At 45.3% G+C, this 18,921-nt stretch overlaps 1 protein-coding gene across 25 annotated transcripts in view; it reads left to right on the top strand.

The window, feature by feature from the left end:
• Positions 1–18,921, top strand: part of TRMT2B (tRNA methyltransferase 2 homolog B) — a 41,556-nt gene that overhangs the window by 6,129 nt on the left and 16,506 nt on the right. For 4 of the 25 annotated variants that reach the window (XM_074030147.1, XM_074030143.1, XM_074030145.1 and 1 more), the window contains exons 2-6: positions 4,852–4,931; positions 5,793–5,847; positions 9,468–9,602; positions 10,430–10,529; positions 11,842–11,912. In XM_074030147.1, coding sequence (XP_073886248.1) covers positions 9,522–9,602; positions 10,430–10,529; positions 11,842–11,912 — 252 coding nt within the window. In that variant the 5' untranslated portion in view covers positions 4,852–4,931; positions 5,793–5,847; positions 9,468–9,521. Of the gene's footprint in view, positions 1–4,851; positions 5,123–5,792; positions 5,848–9,467; positions 9,603–10,429; positions 10,674–11,841; positions 11,913–18,921 lie in introns of those variants that run through there. The other 21 variants (XM_015444224.4, XM_005594132.5, XM_015444222.4 and 18 more) reach the window with 15 other exon arrangements.

Raw genomic sequence — 18,921 nt, 5'->3', positions numbered from 1 at the left:
TATGACTTAACATTGGGATGAAATCCAAGCTAGAGCTTAAGGGCAAAATACAAATTTCACAGCAGGTTAATAGGATGTCAGGCTAAGTCCATTCAAGTGTCCTAAGTACTTAAAATAGGTGTTTATGGCTGGGCATGGTGGCTCACGCCTATAATTCCAGCACTTTGGGAGGCCGAGACAGGAGGATTGGTTGAGTCCAGGAGTTTGAGACCAGCCTGGAAAACATAACGAGACCCCATCTCGTTTTTTTTTAAAGATGGAGTCTCGCTCTGTCGCCCAGTTTTGCTCTGTTGCAGTCTTGGCCCATTGCAATCTCTGCCTCCCAGGTTCAAGCAATTCTCTTGCCTCAGCCTCCTGAGTAGCTGGGATTACAGGTGCCTGCTACCACGCCTGGCTAGTTTTAGTATTTTTAGTAGAGATGGGGTTTCGCCATGTTGGCTAGTCTGGTCTCGAACTCCTGACCTCAGGTGATCCGCCTACCTTGGCCTCCCAAAGTGCTGGGATTACAGGTGTGAGCCACCATGCCCGGCCAACCCCATCTCATTTTTAAAACAAACAAAAACCAGGTGCTTTCACAGCAATGCAGATATACCGTAGAGTCCTGTGTTGCAAAGGGAAGCCCCCTACTTGTGTTCTCAGTGTCACCCATGTTAACTCTTCCAGCTTTTGTCTCATAGTTACTCCCATTGTTCCTTCTCCCACTCCCCTCTTTCAGTGTTGCCACCTCTACTCAGTTAAATACTGTCTTTAAACACATCATGACAGTTACTATTAATGCTTACTGAAGAGATTTTGCCAGGTGTTGGACTCTGCTCAGAGTTTCACAAACATACCTATCTGATCTTCTGCTAAGTACTTTTTTTTTTTCGCGAGACAGGGTCTTGCTTTGTCGCCCAGGCTGGAGCATGCATGATCATGGCTGCCTGGGCACAAGTGGTCCTACCACCTCAGCCTCCCGAGTAGCTGGGACTACAGGTGCATGCCACCATGCCTGGCTAATATTTTAATTTTTGTAGAGATGGGGTCTCCCTGTGTTGTCCAGGCTGGTCTCAAACTTCTGGGCTCAAGTAGTCCTCTTGTCTTGGCCTCCCAAAGTGCTGGGATTATAGGCGTGAGCAACACTGTACCTGGCCTAAGTACTTTTTTTTTTTTTCTGAGATGGAGTTTCACTCTTGTTGCCCAGGCTGGAGTGCAGTGGCTTGATCTCGGCTCACCGCAACCTCTGCCTCCCGGGTTCAAGCGATTCTCCTGCCTCAGCCTCCTGAGTAGCTGGGATTACAGGCAGGCGTCACCACATCTGGCTAATTTTGAATTTTTAGTAGAGACAGGGTTTCTCCATGTTGGTCAGGCTGGTCTCGAACTCCTGACCTCAGGTGATCCACTTGCCTTGGCCTCCCAAAGTGCTGGGATTATAGGTGTGAGCCACTGTGCCCAGCAGCCTAGGTACTTTTTATTAATTATCTTCTTGTAACTCCTACAACCACTATATAAGGTAGATACCATTGTCTCCATTTTACAAGTGAAAAAAAGGAATGTCAGAGAGAATGATTAACTTGGCAACCGCCACCTAGGTAGTGAGTGGTGGGGCCGGTGGACCACCCAGGACAGGTCTGGCTGTCTGACTCTAGGATCTGCACTCCTAAAATGTCAAAGCCTTCATTTGTGCGCACTGCCTGCCACTTCCCATTGCCTTCTTTCCCTTCTTTCTTTTGTCCCAGACATAATGGATGTGATACTGCCTTCCTCAGAGGTATCTGCCTTGGCTTCCAGGCCTCCAGGCTCTCTTGACTCTCATTCTGACACCAGCATCTCTTCTTGCTCTCCAAATATTACCTTTCTCCCAGATATAGTCATTGGCCTTTTGCTCTTGCCTTTACACAAAGCACTTTTAAAAAAAAAATTTATTTTGGTTTATTTATTTATTTATTTATTTATTTATTTTTTTGAGACTGAGTCTCTCTATATTGCCTAGGCTGGACTGCAGTGGTATGATCGCAGCTCACTGCAACCTCCGCCTCCCGGGTTGAAGCAATTCTTGTGCCTCAGCCTCCCGAGTAGCTGGGACTACAGGTACACGCCACCATGCCCAGCTAAGTTTTGTATTTTTGGTGGAGACGGGGTTTCACCATATTGGCCAGGCTGGCCTCGAACTCCTGACCTCGTGATCCACCTGCCTTGGCCTCCCAAAGTGTTGGGATTACAGGCATGAGCCACTGCACTCAGTCCTAATTTTTGTATTTTTAGTGGAGACGGAGTTTCACCATGTTGGCTAGGCTGGTCTGGAACTCCTGACCTTGTGATCTGCCCGTCCTGGCCTCCCAAAGTGTTGGGATTATAGGCATGAGCCACTGTGTTTGGCCTCAAAGCCCTTTTTCATCTTACAGCTTGTATTATAGGCACTCAATGAAATCTGTAGCCTTGCCATCTCTCTCGATCTCTCTACTTGTCCTACTGCTTCTCTACTTACTTGTTAGACATTTCCATTTGGATATTTCCCTACCATTCTAAACACAATATGTCTCAAACGTGAATTTCCTTTTTGTTTTTGTTTTTGTTTTTGAGATGGAGTCTCGCTCTGTCACCCAGGCTGGAGTGCAGTGGCACGATCTTGGCTCACTGGAACCTCTGCCTCCTAGGTTCAAGCGACTCTCCTGCCTCAGCCTCCTGAGTAGCTGGGACAATAGGTGCCTGCTTCCATGCCCGGCTAATTATTGTATTTTTAGTAGAGACAGGGTTTCACCATATTGGCCAGGCTGGTCTCGAACTCCTGACTTTGTGATCTGCCCGTCTCGGCCTCCCAAAGTGTTGGGATTACAGGCGTGAGCTACTGCACCCGGCCGAACTTGCTTTTTATTAGCCTCCTTATTTCATCTTTTTTTTTTTTTTTTTTTTTTTTTTTTGAGACGGAGTCTCACTGTGTCTCCCAGGCTGGAGTGCAGTGGCGTGATCTCGGCTCACTGCAAGCTCCGCCTCCCGGGTTCACGCCATTCTCCCGCCTCAGCCTCCCAAGTAGCTGAGACTACAGGCGCCCGCCACCACGCCCGGCTAGTTTTTTGTATTTTTAGTAGAGACGGGGTTTCACCATGTTAGCCAGGATAGTCTCGATCTCCTGACCTCGTGATCCACCCGCCTCGGCCTCCCAAAGTGCTGGGATTACAGGCTTGAGCCACCGCGCCCGGCCTTATTTCATCTTTAATTCTCTACACAAGGCCTCCATCATCTCACTATTACCTTCACAATAAAGTCGATGTTTTATTCAGGCATGAACATTCTTTCAAATCTCACTTTGACTTAACTTTTCAGCCTGTTGCCTCTGTTCCTTAAAATGAACTACTATTTTAGTCAGACTGGTCTCCCTGCTGTCCTTCAAACATGTAATTCATCTCTCTGCCATCCTTTAAGACTCAGTTTCTGGCTGGACGTGGCATCTCACACCTGCAATCCCAGCACTTTAGGAGGCCTAGGTGGGAGGATCACTTAAGCCCAGGAGTTTGAGGCCAGTCTGGGCAACATAGCAAGACCTTGTCTCTACTATGTTTGTTTGTTTGTTGTTTGTTTGTTATTTATTTGAGGCGGAGTTTCACTCTGACGCCCAGGCTGGAGTGCAGTGGCATGATTTTGGCTCACTGCAACCTCTGCCTCCTGGGTTCAAGTGATTCTCCTGCCTCAGCCTCCTGAGTACCTGGGACTACAGGCGTGCGCCACCATTCCCGGCTAATTTTTGTATTTTTAGTAGAGGCGGGGTTTTACCATGTTGGCCAGGCTGGTCTCGAACTCCTGAACTAGTGATCTGCCCGCCCTGGCCTCCCAAAGTGTTGGGATTACAGGAGTGACCCACTGTGCCCGGCCTTATTTATTTATTTTTTTGAGACAGAGTTTCTGCTTTTGTTGCCCAGGCTGGAGTGCAATGGTGCAATCTTGGGTTACTGCATCCTCTGCCTCCCAGGTTCAGGCAGTTCTTCTGCCTCAGCCTCCCAAGTAGCTAGGATCACAGGCATGCACCACCACACCCAGCTAATTTTGTATTTTTAGTGGAGACAGGGTTTTGCCATGTTAGCCTGGCTCGTCTTGAACTTCTGACCTCAGGTGATCCACCTGCCTCTGCCGCCCTAACTGCTGGGATTACAGGCATGAGCCACTGCTCCTGGCTGTCTCTACTATAAATTAAAAGAATGGTGTGGTAGTGCACACCTGTAGTCTCAGCTACTTGCGTGGCTCAGGTGGAAGGATTGCTTGGGCCTAGAAAGTCAAGGCTGCAGCAAGCCATGATCATGCCACTGCACCCCAGCCTGGGCGACAGAATGAGACTGTCTTAACAAAAAAAAAAAAAAAAAAAAAAACAAAAAAAAAAAACTCAGCACCATGCCTCCCTGCTCTGGGAAGCCTTTTCTGAGCACTCATCAGGAACCAAGCATACTGTGTTATTTCCTAATGTCTTTTCCTGTGTCAGCATTTAATCTCCTTAATTAGATTGTAACCTTTGTAACCCCTCTGGTGTCTAGTGTGGCATGATGTCTTGCACATAGTAAGCACTTACTAAATATTAGCTGCTTCATTGGCTGTTGGTTAGGAAGTTGGAATAGGGAAAGAGATTTGTCATAGAAATATATCCAGAGATTTGAACTCTTTCCTGGAGGACAGAGACTATATTTTCCCCATCTCTTTATTTTGGGAACCAAAACATACCTTGCATGCAGTAATTCAGTTCTGCTCAACAGGCTTGCTTTTACTGTCTGCTGTGTGCCAGCATTCTGCTAGGCGCTTGAGATCCATAAGGGTTTATAAATGGATGAATGGGTTTGGTAGTTGTGCTTCCATTTCCCAACCTCTGTATGTGTACCTTTCATGCAGGTGGATTTCAGTGTGTTCTTTGGATGGCAGGCCTTAAGAGAAGAGTCCCAATGCACAGCCTCAGATACTTCATCTCCATGGTGGGTCTCTTCTCCAAATCAGGACTGCTTCCCTGGTATGCCAGAAATCCACCAGGATGGTCACAGCTCTTTCTGGGCACAGTATGTAAGGGAGATTTCACCCATGTGGTAGCCACGAAGTGTCAGAAAGGACAAAAAAGTCAGAAGAAACCAAGTCATCTTGGACCACTAGATGGTTCCTGGCAGGAAAGGTAAAGGCCAGGCTGATGTCCTCTTTCCTTAGCAAGTCTCAATCTGTGCATCTACTGAAATTCTGTATTCCTAATGTAACTAATGTAGCATTACAAGGATTTGTGGGGCCACCTGAGGTAGGATACCCAGGGCAAATTTGAGGACGTCTGAAGAATATTGGTGGAAATGCTTTGGGGTTGCAGAAACCATTCTCTTTGTCTTTGAGTGTGTTTTTATCAGAAAGAAGATACTAATCTGGGACCTTGTCTTTAATAAGTCCAGGACAGGTTTGCTAAAAACCAGGAACCCAGAATGATATTAGATGGATTAGAGATGAGTAGTCCCATTGCAGCCATATAAGCACAAATATACCTCATTTATGCAACAAATGTATTTTCTAAATCAAATTATATTTTAAAAGCATTAGGAAGATAAGCTATTTAAAGAAACCCAACAGAGAAGCCTTTTGTAATATGATTAATTACCTCCTGAAAAATCTGGATTTTTCTTATATTAGGTTTGCTCCATCTGTTCTGCTTTGTTAAGTAGACAACATCAAAATGGGCTGTTCTCCCAGACTCCATCTCCCTAGAGGGCATGAGAGTTAGGTCTTCTGAAAGTACTTATGAATAGTAGGTGCTCAGTACATATTTATATAATTAAAGAATTGCCTGAATTATTTTATTCCAGGCTGGCTGATGTTGTTACACCACTCTGGAGGTTGAGCTATGAAGAACAGCTCAAGGTAGGTGACCAGCCTAAGTCTTTACCCCTCCTTTCCAGGAGAATGGTGCCAGACTCGTAGGAGGCTTGACTGGGCAGTTATTTATTTATTTATTTTTAATTTTAAGTTTTTTTGAGATGGAGCCTTGCGCTGTCACCCAGGCTGGAGTTCAGTGGTGCAATCTTGGCTCACTACAACCTCCACCCCCCCGGGTTCAAGCAATTCTCCTGCCTCGGCCTTCTGAGTAGCTGAGATTACAAGCATGCGCCACCATGCCCAGCTAATTTCTGTATTTTTAGTAGAGATGGAGTTTCACCATATTGGCCAGGCTGGTCTTGAATTCCTGACCTCAGGTGATCTTCCTGCCTCAGCGTCCCAAAGTGCTGGGATTACAGGCGTGAGCCACCGCGCCGGGCCTTGACTGGGCAGTTCTATGCAGAAGCCCAAGCAGCTCCTTAAACTCATTATGCTATTGACTCCAAAATTGGAACTTTAGGCCAATTATATCTTCCTCACTCTAGACCCATAGATCCAAATGTGTGTTTCCTCTCTTTCTTGCATTTTTGTTATACTTATAGCTCTGTGTATGTGAGTAGTAGTGCTCTTGCTGTTTCACATGTAGCTGTGCTTTCCAACATGGTAGCCAGTAGCCATATGTGGCAATTTAAATTTGAATACAGTCAGTTCTACTGCTTAATTCTAAATAAGCTCTACTGCTTATTTAGAAAAGAGAAATTTATTCTAACTAATTGACATATTAGGGAAAATTTGAGAATAATGCAAATTTCGTGTTTACTTAGAAGTAATTTTGTCCATAAGAAACGCTAGATGAAAGGAGACCATACTCAGCTGAACCGAGCTATTTAAGAACATATAAAATGAATGCATGCACATACCTCAAACATCTACCGGCTCCCTCAGTTCCCCCAGTGTGTTTGTTATAAGCCATACCCATCCACATCCGGTGTTAGAACTTTCCATCTGACTCACATAGCCCTCTTTTTATGACTTCGTGATAACTCCAAGTTGCAATTCTTTTTTTTTTTTTTTTTTTTTTTTTTTTGAGGTAGAGTCTGGCTCTGTTGCCCAGGCTGGAGTACAGTGGCGTGATCTCAGCTCACTGCAACCTCTGCCTCCTGGGTTCAAGTGATTCTCCTGCCTCAGCCTCCCCAGTAGCTGGGACTACAGGCACATGCCACCATGCCAGGCTAATTTTTATATTTTTAGTAGAGACAAGGTTTCACCATGTTGGTCAGGATGGTCTTGAACTCCCGACCTCAGGTGATCTGTCTGCCTCGGCCTCCCCAAGTGCTGGGATTACAGTCGTAAGTCACTGCGCCTGGCCCAAGCTGCAGTTCTTCTGATACCCACTTCCATAAGCAAACTTGGTCATTGTCAGGGTAAAGTGTTATCCTTATTGTAGTATTCATGTTTCTTTCTTTTCTTTCTTTCTTTTTTTTTTTTTTTTGAGATAGTGTCTCACTCCGTTGCCTGGCTGGAATGCAGAGGTGTGATTACAGCTCACTGCAACCTCTGCCTCCAGGGCTCAAGGGATCCTCTCACCTCAGCCTCCCTAGTAGCTGGGACTATAGGCGTGTACCACCATACCTGGTTAATTTTTTGTATTTTTTGTAGAGACAGGGTTTTGCCATGTTGCACAGGCTGGTCTCGAACTCCCGGATGCAAGCGATCCACCTGCTTCAGATTCCCAACATGTTGGGATTATAGGCATGAGCCACGGTGCCTAGGTCACTATTCATATTTCTTTTTTTTTTGAGACGGAGTCTCGCTCTGTCGGCCAGGCTGGAGTGCAGTGGCCAGATCTCAGCTCATTGCAAGCTCCGCCTCCCGGGTTTACGCCATTCTCCTGCCTCAGCCTCCCGAGTAGCCGAGTAGCCGGGACTACAGGCGCCCGCCACCGCGCCTGGCTAGTTTTTTGTATTTTTTAGTAGAGACGGGGTTTCACCATGTTAGCCAGGATGGTCTCGATCTCCTGACCTCGTGATCCGCCCGTCTCGGCCTCCCAAAGTGCAGGGATTACAGGCTTGAGCCACCGCGTCCGGCCGACTATTCATATTTCTTAACCACTTGCCATGTACAAAACAGTGTTGCTGTTTTTATTAGATTCTTAATCTTTTCTGTGGGTGTTACTGATAAAGTTTTGGAATGTTGTATGCCTAATCCTGTTTTTCCCATGAGCCTTGAGATCTTTTTGTGCGTGATTTTGCATAGTGTGGTATAGGAACACTTATGTCATATTATAGCAGGGCTGACTCTTAAGTTAATTAAAATTAAGATTAAAAATTTAGGTCCAGGTACAGTGGCTCGCGCCTGTAATCCCAGCACTTTGGAAGGCTGAGGCGGACAGATCACCAGGTCAGGAGATCTGAGACCATCCTGGTTAACACGGTGAAACCTGTCTCTACTAAAAATACAAGAAAAATTAGCCAGGCATGGTGGCACACTCCTGTAATCCCAGCTACTCAGGGGGCTGAGGCAGGAGAATCACTTGAACCCAGGAGGCAGAGGTTGCAGGTGAGCGGAGATCACACCACTGCACTCCAGCCTGGGCGACAGAGTGAGACTCCATCTCACAGTAAAAAAAGAAAAAAAAAGAAAAAAAAAGAAAAAAAAATTTAGGCTGGGCATGGTGGCTCACCCCTGTTATCCTAGCACTTTGGGGGGCTGAGGCAGGCAGATCACTTAAGCCCAGGAGTTTGAGACCAGCCTGGGCAACATAATGAAACCCCATCTCTACTAAAAATACAAAAAATTAGTCAGGTATGGTGGTGTGTGCCTGTAGTCTCAGCTACTTGGGAGGCTGAAGTGGGAGGATCACCTGAGCTTGGGAAATCAAGGCTGCAGTGAGCCAAGATCTCATTACTGCACTCCAGATTGGGTGATGGGAGTGAGACCCTCTCTCTAAAAAAAAATTTAAAAAAAATTTAGTTCTTCATTGCTACTGACCACATTTCAAGTGTTCAATAACCACATATGGCTAGTGGCTACTGTATATGTAGAACACAGTGCAAACAGAACATTTCCACTGTGGAAAGCTCTACTGGACAGAACTGACATATACCTTGAGTGTTCAGTCTGAAAGGGCAGATAAATTGATGAGCTTACACAAGAGCTCATTCTTGACCTTTCCTCATTATCTTTTTAGGTCTGTTTTTGTTCCTTCATTCTGGATTCCTCATCTGTTGAGACCATGAGTCAAGAATCTGTGGAACACTCTTCTTTTGTACTGTTTGTTTTCCATTCTTTGCGGTGAAGCCACAAAAGTACTTCATTTCTTTCTTTCTTTCTTTTTTTTTTTTTTTTTTTTTGAGACGGAGTTTCGCTCTTGTTGGCCAGGCTGGAGCAGTGCAATGATGCGATCTCGGCTCACCACAACCTCCGCCTCCTGGGTTCAAGCGAATCTCCTGCCTCAGCCTCCCGAGTAGCTGGGATTACAGGCATGTGCCACCATGCCCCTCTAATTTTTGTATTTTTAGTAGAGACGGAGTTTCTCTATGTTGGTCAGGCTGGTCTCGAACTCCTAACCTCAGGTGATCCGCCCGCCTCAGCCTGATGGGATTACAGGCGTGAGCCACCATGCCCAGCCAGTATTTTGTTTCATTGCTTATATTCTTTTGCAGGTGAAATTTGAAGCTCAGAAGAAAATTTTACAAAGACTAGAGTCTTACATCCAAATGCTCAATGGAGTCAATGTGACAACGGCTGTACCCAAATCTGAGAGCCTCCCTTGTCTTCTCCATCCTATTATACCCTCTGTAAGCCCCCACCTCCCTATTCCTTATCTGTTAAATCCCCTTAATGCTAATAACATCAGCTAATATTTACTGGGTACTTGCTGGGGACCAGGCCCTATGCTAAATGATTATCATGTATCACTGTCACATTTTACTGTTTATAATAACCTGGAGGAATAGATACTACCATTTTATAGATGAAGACCTTGAGGCCCAGAGAGATTGAGTAATTTGCCCAGGACACACATCTAGAAAGGGCCAGAGCTGAGATTCACACTCAGGTCTATCTGATAGAGAGCCCATTGTATCAACCACTCCACTATTACCTCCCTAGAAAGGTTCCAAACTTTGGAAACCTTTCTCCCTGCCACCCCCACGCAATTTGCCCATGTAACATTGGAAACCTTTCTAATGTGGCCTCAGAGGAGTGGAATTTCATTTATGGCAGGGGTTAGCAGACTACAGCTCTTAGGCCAATTTTGTCTTGCTGCCTGATTTTGTAAATAAAGTTTTATTGGAACACAGCCAAGCTCACTTGTTTATGTATTGTCTATGGCTGTTTTTGCACTGTGATGGCAGAGTTGAGTAGTTGCAACAGGGACCATATGGCCTGCAAAGCCTAGATTATTTACTCTTTGGCTCTTGACATAAGTAGTTTGTTGACTCCTGCTTTTTGGCAAGATTGAAACTCCCCTTCTTGACTGTCTTGATCTTCTTAGCCACAGACTTTCACATATGCCATACCTTCCAAGCAAACTTTATTTGTCCTCATCCAGAGAACATTCCTGCTTTCCCTTTATTGTTATCCTCCTTAGTTTCATTTGACCTCTTGTCACCCTCCTCTCCAGCCTGTCATCAATGGTTACCGAAATAAGTCCACCTTCTCTGTGAACCGAGGTCCAGATGGCAATCCAAAGACTGTGGGGTACTACCTGGGAACTTGGAGAGGTCAGTTGAAGGTTGTACAAACCAAAGACTGAAGAGGAATGAAAGGGCGCAGAGAAGTGTCAGTAGAAGTGGAAAATACGGTGGCCTTAAAGAAGAAGATTAAATTGGAAGTCTTTGATGCAGAACGTGATCATGAGGTTGATTGTGGGTACTTCTGATGGGTAGTCATCATAACACAGTGATAGAAAACGCAACCCTCGCCCTTTCTTCCTCTAAAAGCCATATGCCTGATACCTAGTAAACACTTAGTAAATGCTGGCATTGTTGCTGCTGCTGTCTCATCATCATTGTTGTCATCATCATTTTATGCTGCTTTCTGCAGTGGGAGCAATCTCTTTGTTAGAGTTGTCTTCCTATTTCACGTCCCCATATCTCTGAAAATTATTTCTGTGGTAAATCTACCTTAAAAGAATTGGTAGGGGAGCTGTGTGTCAGTGAGGGGAATCACAGTGGCATAGTTCCAGTACTTAATTTCAGTTATCCATTCCCAGATTCCATTCCTGAGCTTTCTTTTCTTTTCTTTCTTTTTTTTTTTTTTTTTGAGATGGAGTCTTGCACTGTCACCCAGGCTGGAGTGCAGTGGCGTGATCTCGGCTCACTGCAACCTCCACCTCCCAGGTTCAAGTGATTCTCCTGTCTCAGCCTCCAAGTAGCTGGGATTACAGGCATGCACCACCACACCCAGCTAATTTTTATATTTTTAGTAGAGACGGTTTAGTTTTGCTATGTTGGCCAGGCTGGTCTCGAACTCCTGACCTCAGGTGATCCACCTGCCTCAACCTCCCCAAGTGCTAGGATTACAGGCATGAGCCACTATGCTTGGCCCATTCCTGAGCTTTCTGTTTGCCCATTTTCAATAAATCCATTTGAAATACCATCATTTGATGTTAGTCACACTGTTTAATATCCATATGTTTTAAACTGCTGTTCGTTAGGGCATGGACTTGACTTTTTTCCATCCTGTGTGCTGAATTACATGACTATGTGATGTCAGTGTTCTATTATTCAGTAATAGAAAAATGAAACCCATTGCATTTTATTTCCCTCTTAAAATCTGAACAGAAAACAGACGTTGTCATATAGCGCATGTGTGGCATGAGAGAAAATATTGAGGAGTAGCTTCATAAAGAATTAGCTGCTCAATGGCTAGACCGGGAAATAATTAGGTTTTCTCTGAAAAGTGGCAATGAGATTATATTTGCTTTTTCATATCTACATATGCCACTTTGACGATGGAAATTTGAGTTGCCAGGCATTTTCTTTTAAATAATCTTTGAGAATAAAACCATGTAAATTCTTTTTCTTTCCATAGATGGGAACATTGTCTGCGTGCGGTCTAATAATCTGAAAAACATCCCTGAGAAACACAGTCAAGTGGCACAGGTAAAATGGAACAAGAGCTGGTTGAGGATGACCTGGGGCGTTGTGGTCTACAACAGCAACATCCTTGACATTTTGATAATAGAGCCAGTTCTAGTGCTAGAGGGAAGGAGGGGCTCTGTACTGAAAGCATACCTTGTAACTGTGGAGAGAACATTGCTAGGTTTTCATTTCAGGGAGAGTGGAGAGGGGAAGAGAGAACTGTGTCCATTATTGTAAATGTCAGGCATCCAAGGACATGTTCATAGTAGGGATGTATTAGGAAGAAGTGCTGATGAGGGCACTATAGCAAGTGTCAGGTGTCTGAAGTATTTGGAAGGCTAGTGTTTTCAGCAGAACAGAATTGAGGAATATGAGGTGAAGTGGTGATAAGCTAGTACATCATGAGCTTGGCCTCTGAGACATTTCTTTACTTCTTTCTTTCTTTCGTTTTTTCATTCTTTCATTCGTTCTTTTGTTCGTTCTTTCGTTCTTAGATGAGGTCTTGCCATGTTGTGCAGGCTGGTCTCGAACTCCTGGCCTCAAGCAATTCTGCCACCTTCTGTATCCCAGAGTGTACTGGGATTATAGGCATGAGCTACCGTGCCTGACCTCTGAGACACTTTTTTTTTTTTTTTTTTTGAGACAGTCTCATTCTGTCGCCCAGGCTGGAGTGCAGAGGCATGATCTCGGCTCACTGCAACCTCTACCTCCCGGGTTCAAGCAATTCTCATGCCTCAGCCTCCCAAGTAGCTGGGACTACAGGCCCATGCCACCACACCCAGCTAATTTTTGTATTTTTAGTAGAGATGGGTTTTTACCATGTTGGCCAGTCTGGTCTTGAACTCCTGACCTCAAGTAATCCACCCGCCTCGGCCTCCCAAAGTGCTGGGATTACGGGTGTGAGCCACCATGCCTGGCTTTTTTCTAGTTCTTTATGTCAAATTACTGTGTCCCTTGAAATAATTCCACTCTTTGTAGTTAAGCCACTAACTGGATACTTGATACATAGGTTCTTTTTTTTCCATTTTGCTTTCAAATTTTACAGATCTTTTTACATTTAAATTTTGTTTTATACTTTAAAAAAATACTTACATGGTTCCAAACTCAAGTCTACAAAATAAAGGTATATTCAGAGAGGTCTAGCTTTCACCTCTGACCCCTCTACCCAGTTCCCTCCCTCCCATGGGTAACAATTTTTTTTTAATTTTTGCTGATTTCAGAAAATGTAGGCCGGGCATGATGGCTCATGCCTGTAATCCCAGCATTTTGGGAGGTTAAGGCAGGTGAATCACTTGAGGTCAGGAGTTCGAGACCAGCCTGGCCAACATGGCTAAACCCCATCTCTACTAAAAGTACAAAAATTAGCCGAGCGTAGTGATGCACGCCTATAGTCCTAGCTACTCAGGAGGCTGAGGTATGAGAATCGCTTGAACCTGGGAGGCAGAGATTGCAGTGAGCCAAGATCGCACCACTGCACTCCAGCCTGGGTGACAGAGCGAGACCATGTCTCAAAGAAAGAAAGAAAGAAAAAGAAATGTAGGCCAGACACGGTGGCTCACGCCTTTAATCTCAGCACTTTGGGAGACTGAGGCGGGCAGATCACCTGAGGTCGGGAGTTCGAGACCAACCTGACCAACATGGAGAAATCCTGTCTCTACTAAAAATACAAAATTAGCCGGACGTGGTGGCGCATGCCTGGAATCCCAGCTACTTGGGAGCTTGAGGCAGGAGAATTGCTTGAACGCGGGAGGCAGAGGTTGTGGTGAGCCAAGATCATGCCATTGTACTCCAGCCTGGGCAACAAGAGTGAAACTGTCTCAAAAAAAAAAAAAAAAAGAAAAAAGAAGAAAGAAAATGTTAATAGATATTTGTATCTTCCCCCTTTCATAGTTAAAAGGCAGCTTACTATAGACATTGTTCTATATCTTGATTTTTTTTCACAGAATAATATACTTGACTTTTTTATAGTTGCGTAGTCCATTTTATATCTTTTTGTTTTTATTGGCATGAATAATTACCTCATTTTTCCATTTGCTTTGTTTTATTTCTTCTCTTTCTTTCTTTCTTTCTTTCTTTCCTTTCTTTCCTTTCTTTCTTTCCTTCTTTCCTTCTTTCTTTCCTTCCTTCTTTCCTTCTTTCCTTCTCTTTCTTTCTTTCTTTCTTTCTTCCTTTCTTTCTTCCTTTCTTCCTTTCTTTCTTTCCTTTCTTTCCTTTCTTTCCTTTCTTTCCTTTCTTTCTTTCCTTCTTCTTTCTTTCCTTCCTTCTTTCCTTCTTTTTCTTTCTTTCTTTCTTCCTTTCTTCCTTTCTTTCCTTTCTTTCCTTTCTTTCCTTTCTTTCTTTCTTGTATACGAAGTCTTGCTCTGTTTCCCCAGCTGTAGTGCAGTAGCGAGATCTTGGAGCACTGCAGCCTCCACCTCCCAGTTTCCAGTTCCAGTGATTCTCCTGCCTCAGCCTCCTGGGTAGCTGGGATTACAGGCACATGCCACCATGCCCGGCCCATTTTTGTATTTTTAGTAGAGACAAGGTTTCACCATGTTAGCCAGGCTGGTCTCGAACTTCTGACCTCAGGTGATCCACCCACCTTGCTCTCCCAAAGTGCTGGGATTACAGGTGTGAGCCACCGCACCCAGCCTGCTTCATTTTCTATAAGCCGATTGCTAATTTCTTTCTTTTTTTTTGAGATGGAGTTTTGCTCTTGTTGCCCAGGCTGGATTACAGTGGCATGACCTTGGCTCACTGCAATCTCTGCCTCCTGGGTTCAAGTAATTCTCCTGCCTCAGCCTCCCAAGTAGCTGGGATTATAGGGGCCCACCACCACTCCCAGCTAATTTTTGTAATTTTTTTTTTTTTTTTTGAGACGGAGTCTCGCTCTGTTGCCCAGGCTGGAGTGCAGTGGCCAGATCTCAGCTCACTGCAAGCTCCACCCCCGGGTTCACGCCATTCTCCTGCCTCAGCCTCCCGAGTAGCTGGGACTACAGGCGCCCGGCACCTCGCCTGGCTAGTTTTTTGTATTTTTTAGTAGAGACGGGGTTTCACCGTGTTAGCCAGGATGGTCTCGATCTCCTGACCTCGTGATCCGCCTGTCTCGGCCTCCCAAAGTGCTGGGATTACAGGCTTGAGCCACCGCGCCCAGCCAATTTTTGTAATTTTAGTAGAGATGGGGTTTCACCATGTTGGCCAGGCTGGTCTTGAACTACTAACCTCAGATGATTCATCCACCTCGTCCTCCCAAAGTGTTGGGATTACAGGTGTGAGCCACCATGACTGGCCTTCAATTTCTTTCCAAATGCTTTATAAGATCTGTCAGATATTCATCAATATTTTCCATATGCTCAAAAGCTTCAGTTGAAGTTTTTCCCTGAAGACCTTTTTCCTGAAGTCTGCCATCCTAGGCTCAACCTGTCTTCTGCATGGCTGTTATCCTGGGGCTTCTTTTGCTAGTCTCTAGTCTTTTTTTTTTTTTTTTTTTTTTTCAAGACGGAGTTTCAGTCTTTTTGCCCAAGCTGGAGTGTAATGGTGCGATCTTGGCTCACTGCAACCTCCACCTCTCGGGTTCAAGCGATTCTCCTGCCTCAGCCTCTTGAGTAGCTGGGATTACAGGCACCAGCCACGACGCCCAGCTAATTTTTTTTTCACAAAAAGAATTTTATTTTATTTATTTATTTATTTTTTTGAGATGGAGTCTCGCTCTGTTGCCCAGGCTGGAGTGCAGTGGTGCAATCTCAGCTCACTACTACCTCTACCTCCCGGGCTCAAGCAATTCTCCTGCCTCAGCCTCCTGAGTAGCTGGAATTACAGGTATGTGCCACCACGCCCAGCTGATTTTTTGTATTTTTGGTAGAGGGGTTTCACCGTGTTAGCCAGGATGGTCTCGATCTCCCGACCTCGTGATCCACCCACCTTGGCCTCCCAAAATGCTGGGATTACAGGTGTGAACCACTGCGCCCAGCCCCTCTCCCTGATTTTTTTTTTTTTTGAGAGGGGTCTCACTCTGTTGCCCAGGCTGGAGTGCAATGGTGTGATCTCAGCTCACTGCAACCTCTGCCTCCTGTGTTCAAGTGATTCTCCTGCCTCAGCCTCCCGAGTAGCTCAGATTACAGGCGCCTGCCACCACACCTGGCTAATTTTTGTATTTTTAGTAGAGATGGGGTTTCACCAGGTTGGCATGACTGGTCTCGAACTCCTAACCTCAAACGATCTACCTACCTTGGCCTCCCAAAGTGCTGGGATTATAGGTGCTCCCAGCCCCCTCTCCTTCATTTTCTATGTGCTCGCTATTCTTCTTATTAGATTTGGGGAACTTATGGATTGCTTCTGTCATCTTCTGCTCATTTCTCTCTCCTGTTTTTCATCTCTTTGCCTTTTTGTTCTTTTTGTAAAATTTTATTGACCTACGTACCAACAGCTTTATTGAATTTGTCTCTATCATTGTGTCTTTAATTTTCAAAAGGTTTTTCTTGTTCTCTAATTGCTCCTTTCGTATAGCATTCTGTTCTTTTTTAGTAATGTAACATTAACGTATCTTTCTATTTGCTTTTTTTTTTTTTTCCTGTGACAGTTTTGCTCCTGTTGCCCAGGCAATGGGCAATGGCGCGATCTTGGCTCACTGCAACTTCCGCCTCCTGAGTTCAAGCAATTCTCCTGCCTCAGCCTCCCAAGTAGCTGAGATTACAGGCATGTGCCACCACGCCCGGCTAATTTTTGTGTTTTTAATAGAGATGGGGTTTTGCCATGTTGGCCAGGCTGGTCTTGAACTGCTGACCTCAGGTTATCTGCCCACCTTGGCCTCCCAAAGTGCTAGCATTATAGGCATAAGCCACCGTGCCTGGCCTCTGTTTGCTTTTTTTCCTGTTAGAAGTGTCTGTTCTCTCCTGGATTTTTTTCCTGTGTATTTGCTTTGGGCATTGTCTTTTATAATGGAGGTGTTAACCAAATAGCTGGTAGTGCTTGGCTGGCTGTTCATATTTAAGAGTGAGGCCTTAGGACCAGTGTGGTGGCTCATGCCTGTGATCCTAGCAGTTTGGGAGTGTGAGGTGGGTGGATCACTTGAGTTTAAGAGTTCAAGACCAGCCTGGGCAACGTGGCAAAACTCTGTCTTTACTAAAAATACAAAAAAATTAGATGGGGGTGGTGGCACTCACCTGTAGTCCCAGCTCCTTCCAGGGCTGAGACAGGGGGATTGCTTGAACCCAGCAGGTTGAGGCTGCAGTGAGCTGAGATGGTGCCACTGCACTCCAAACTGGGCGATAGAGCAAGACCCTGTGTCAAAAAAAAAAAAAAAAAAATAGTGAGGCTTTGACCAGTTAATAGTTCATCTTGAGTGGGTTTACTGATTCTTGGATTTACTGCTGGTAATTGTGGACAAGTCTTCCATGTCTCTGTCTCTTGAGTTATTTTCTCTGGGGTTATTCAGTCCCTACAAAGAATTATATTCAAATCTGCCTGGCTACTGGCCTTCTGGAATAAGGTATAGAAAGGGGCCCAGATCTCACACCATTAAGAATGCAGATTTATGCTGGGCACTGTGGCTCACACCTATAATCTCAGCACTTTGGTGGGCCGAGGCGGGCGGATCACAAGGTCAGGAGTTTGAGACTAGCCTGACCAACATGGTGAAACCCTATCTCTACTAAAACCACAAAAATTAGCCAGGCGCAGAGGCAGGTGCCTGTAGTCCCAGATTCTCAGGAGGCTGAGGCAGGAGAATCGCTTGAACCCGGGAGGCGGAGGTTGCAGTGAGCCGAGTTCACGCCACTGCACTCCAGCCTGGGCAACAGAGCGAGACTCCATCTCAAAAAAAAAAAATGCAGATTTATATAGACTTTTCCTGCTTCCATCTCTCTACCACCGTCAGTGTGCCTGGTATCTCCAAGTTCTGAACTTTGATGGGTTCAGTTTCTCCTGAGAAAAACATCTTCAGTCTCCTGGTAGAGGAAGATGGAAGTTTTTGATAGGATGAAGACATTTGCCAGTTTTTGTTTGTTTGAGACAGAGTCTCAATCTGTCGCCCAGGCTGGATGGAGTGTAGTGGTGTGATCTTGGCTTACCGCAACCTCCACTTCCTGGGTTCAAGCAGTTCTCGTGCCTCAGCCTCCCAAGTAGCTGGGACTATAGGCACATGCCACTATGCCCAGCTAACTTTTGTATTTTTAGTAGGGATGGGGTTTCACCATCCCTAGTTGGCCAGGCTGGTCTGACCTGACCAGTTGGCCAGGCTGGTCTCAAACTCCTGACCTCAAATGATCCACCAGCCTCAGCCTCCCAGAGTGATGGGATTACTGGTGTGAGCCACTGCATCTGGCCAACATTTCCCAGTTTTGTGTCCAGACTTTTTAGCCAAACCCTGAGTTTAGTCATGCATCTTACCCCATCTCAGCTTCCTGCAGTATTTTGCACCTTTAAGTGTGAGCCTTACCAGGATTGTGTAGAGCAGATAAGCCTTTTGACTTACCAGATCCACCTCTGTGGTCACTCCAGATATAGCTTCCTTCACCTTGCTAAGTCACTTGTCACTTCACTCTGCTGTCCATCTTCTGAGATTTTACTGAGTTTGCTTTTCTGTTGTCTTCTCTCCCATTATCTTTGTTCTTTCATTTATTTATCCAACAAGTAGTTTTGCACCCCTATAAGTGCAAGGCACTATTCTAGATGCTTAGGATACAGTAATGAAGAAAATAAGTTCCCCTCCCTTGTGTAATTTATTTTTTATTTTTATTTATTTATTTATTTTTTTTGAGACAGAGTCTCGCTCTGCCGCCCAGGCTGGAGTGCAGTGGCCGGATCTCAGCTCACTGCAAGCTCCGCCTCCCGGGTTCACGCCATTCTCCTGCCTCAGCCTCCCCAGTAGCTGGGACTACAGGCGCCCACCACCTCGCCCGGCTAGTTTTTTGTATTTTTTAGTAGAGACGGGGTTTCACCATGTCAGCCAGGATGGTCTCGATCTCCTGACCTCGTGATCCGCCCGCCTTGGCCTCCCAAAGTGCTGGGATTACAGGCTTGAGCCACCGCGCCCGGCCCCCTTGTGTAATTT

The sequence above is a fragment of the Macaca fascicularis genome, chromosome X (assembly GCF_037993035.2).
Source record: "Macaca fascicularis isolate 582-1 chromosome X, T2T-MFA8v1.1".
Lineage (NCBI taxonomy): Eukaryota > Metazoa > Chordata > Mammalia > Primates > Cercopithecidae > Macaca > Macaca fascicularis.
Note: the sequence above shows the minus strand (reverse complement) of the source record. Positions and strands in the feature narration are given on the sequence as shown.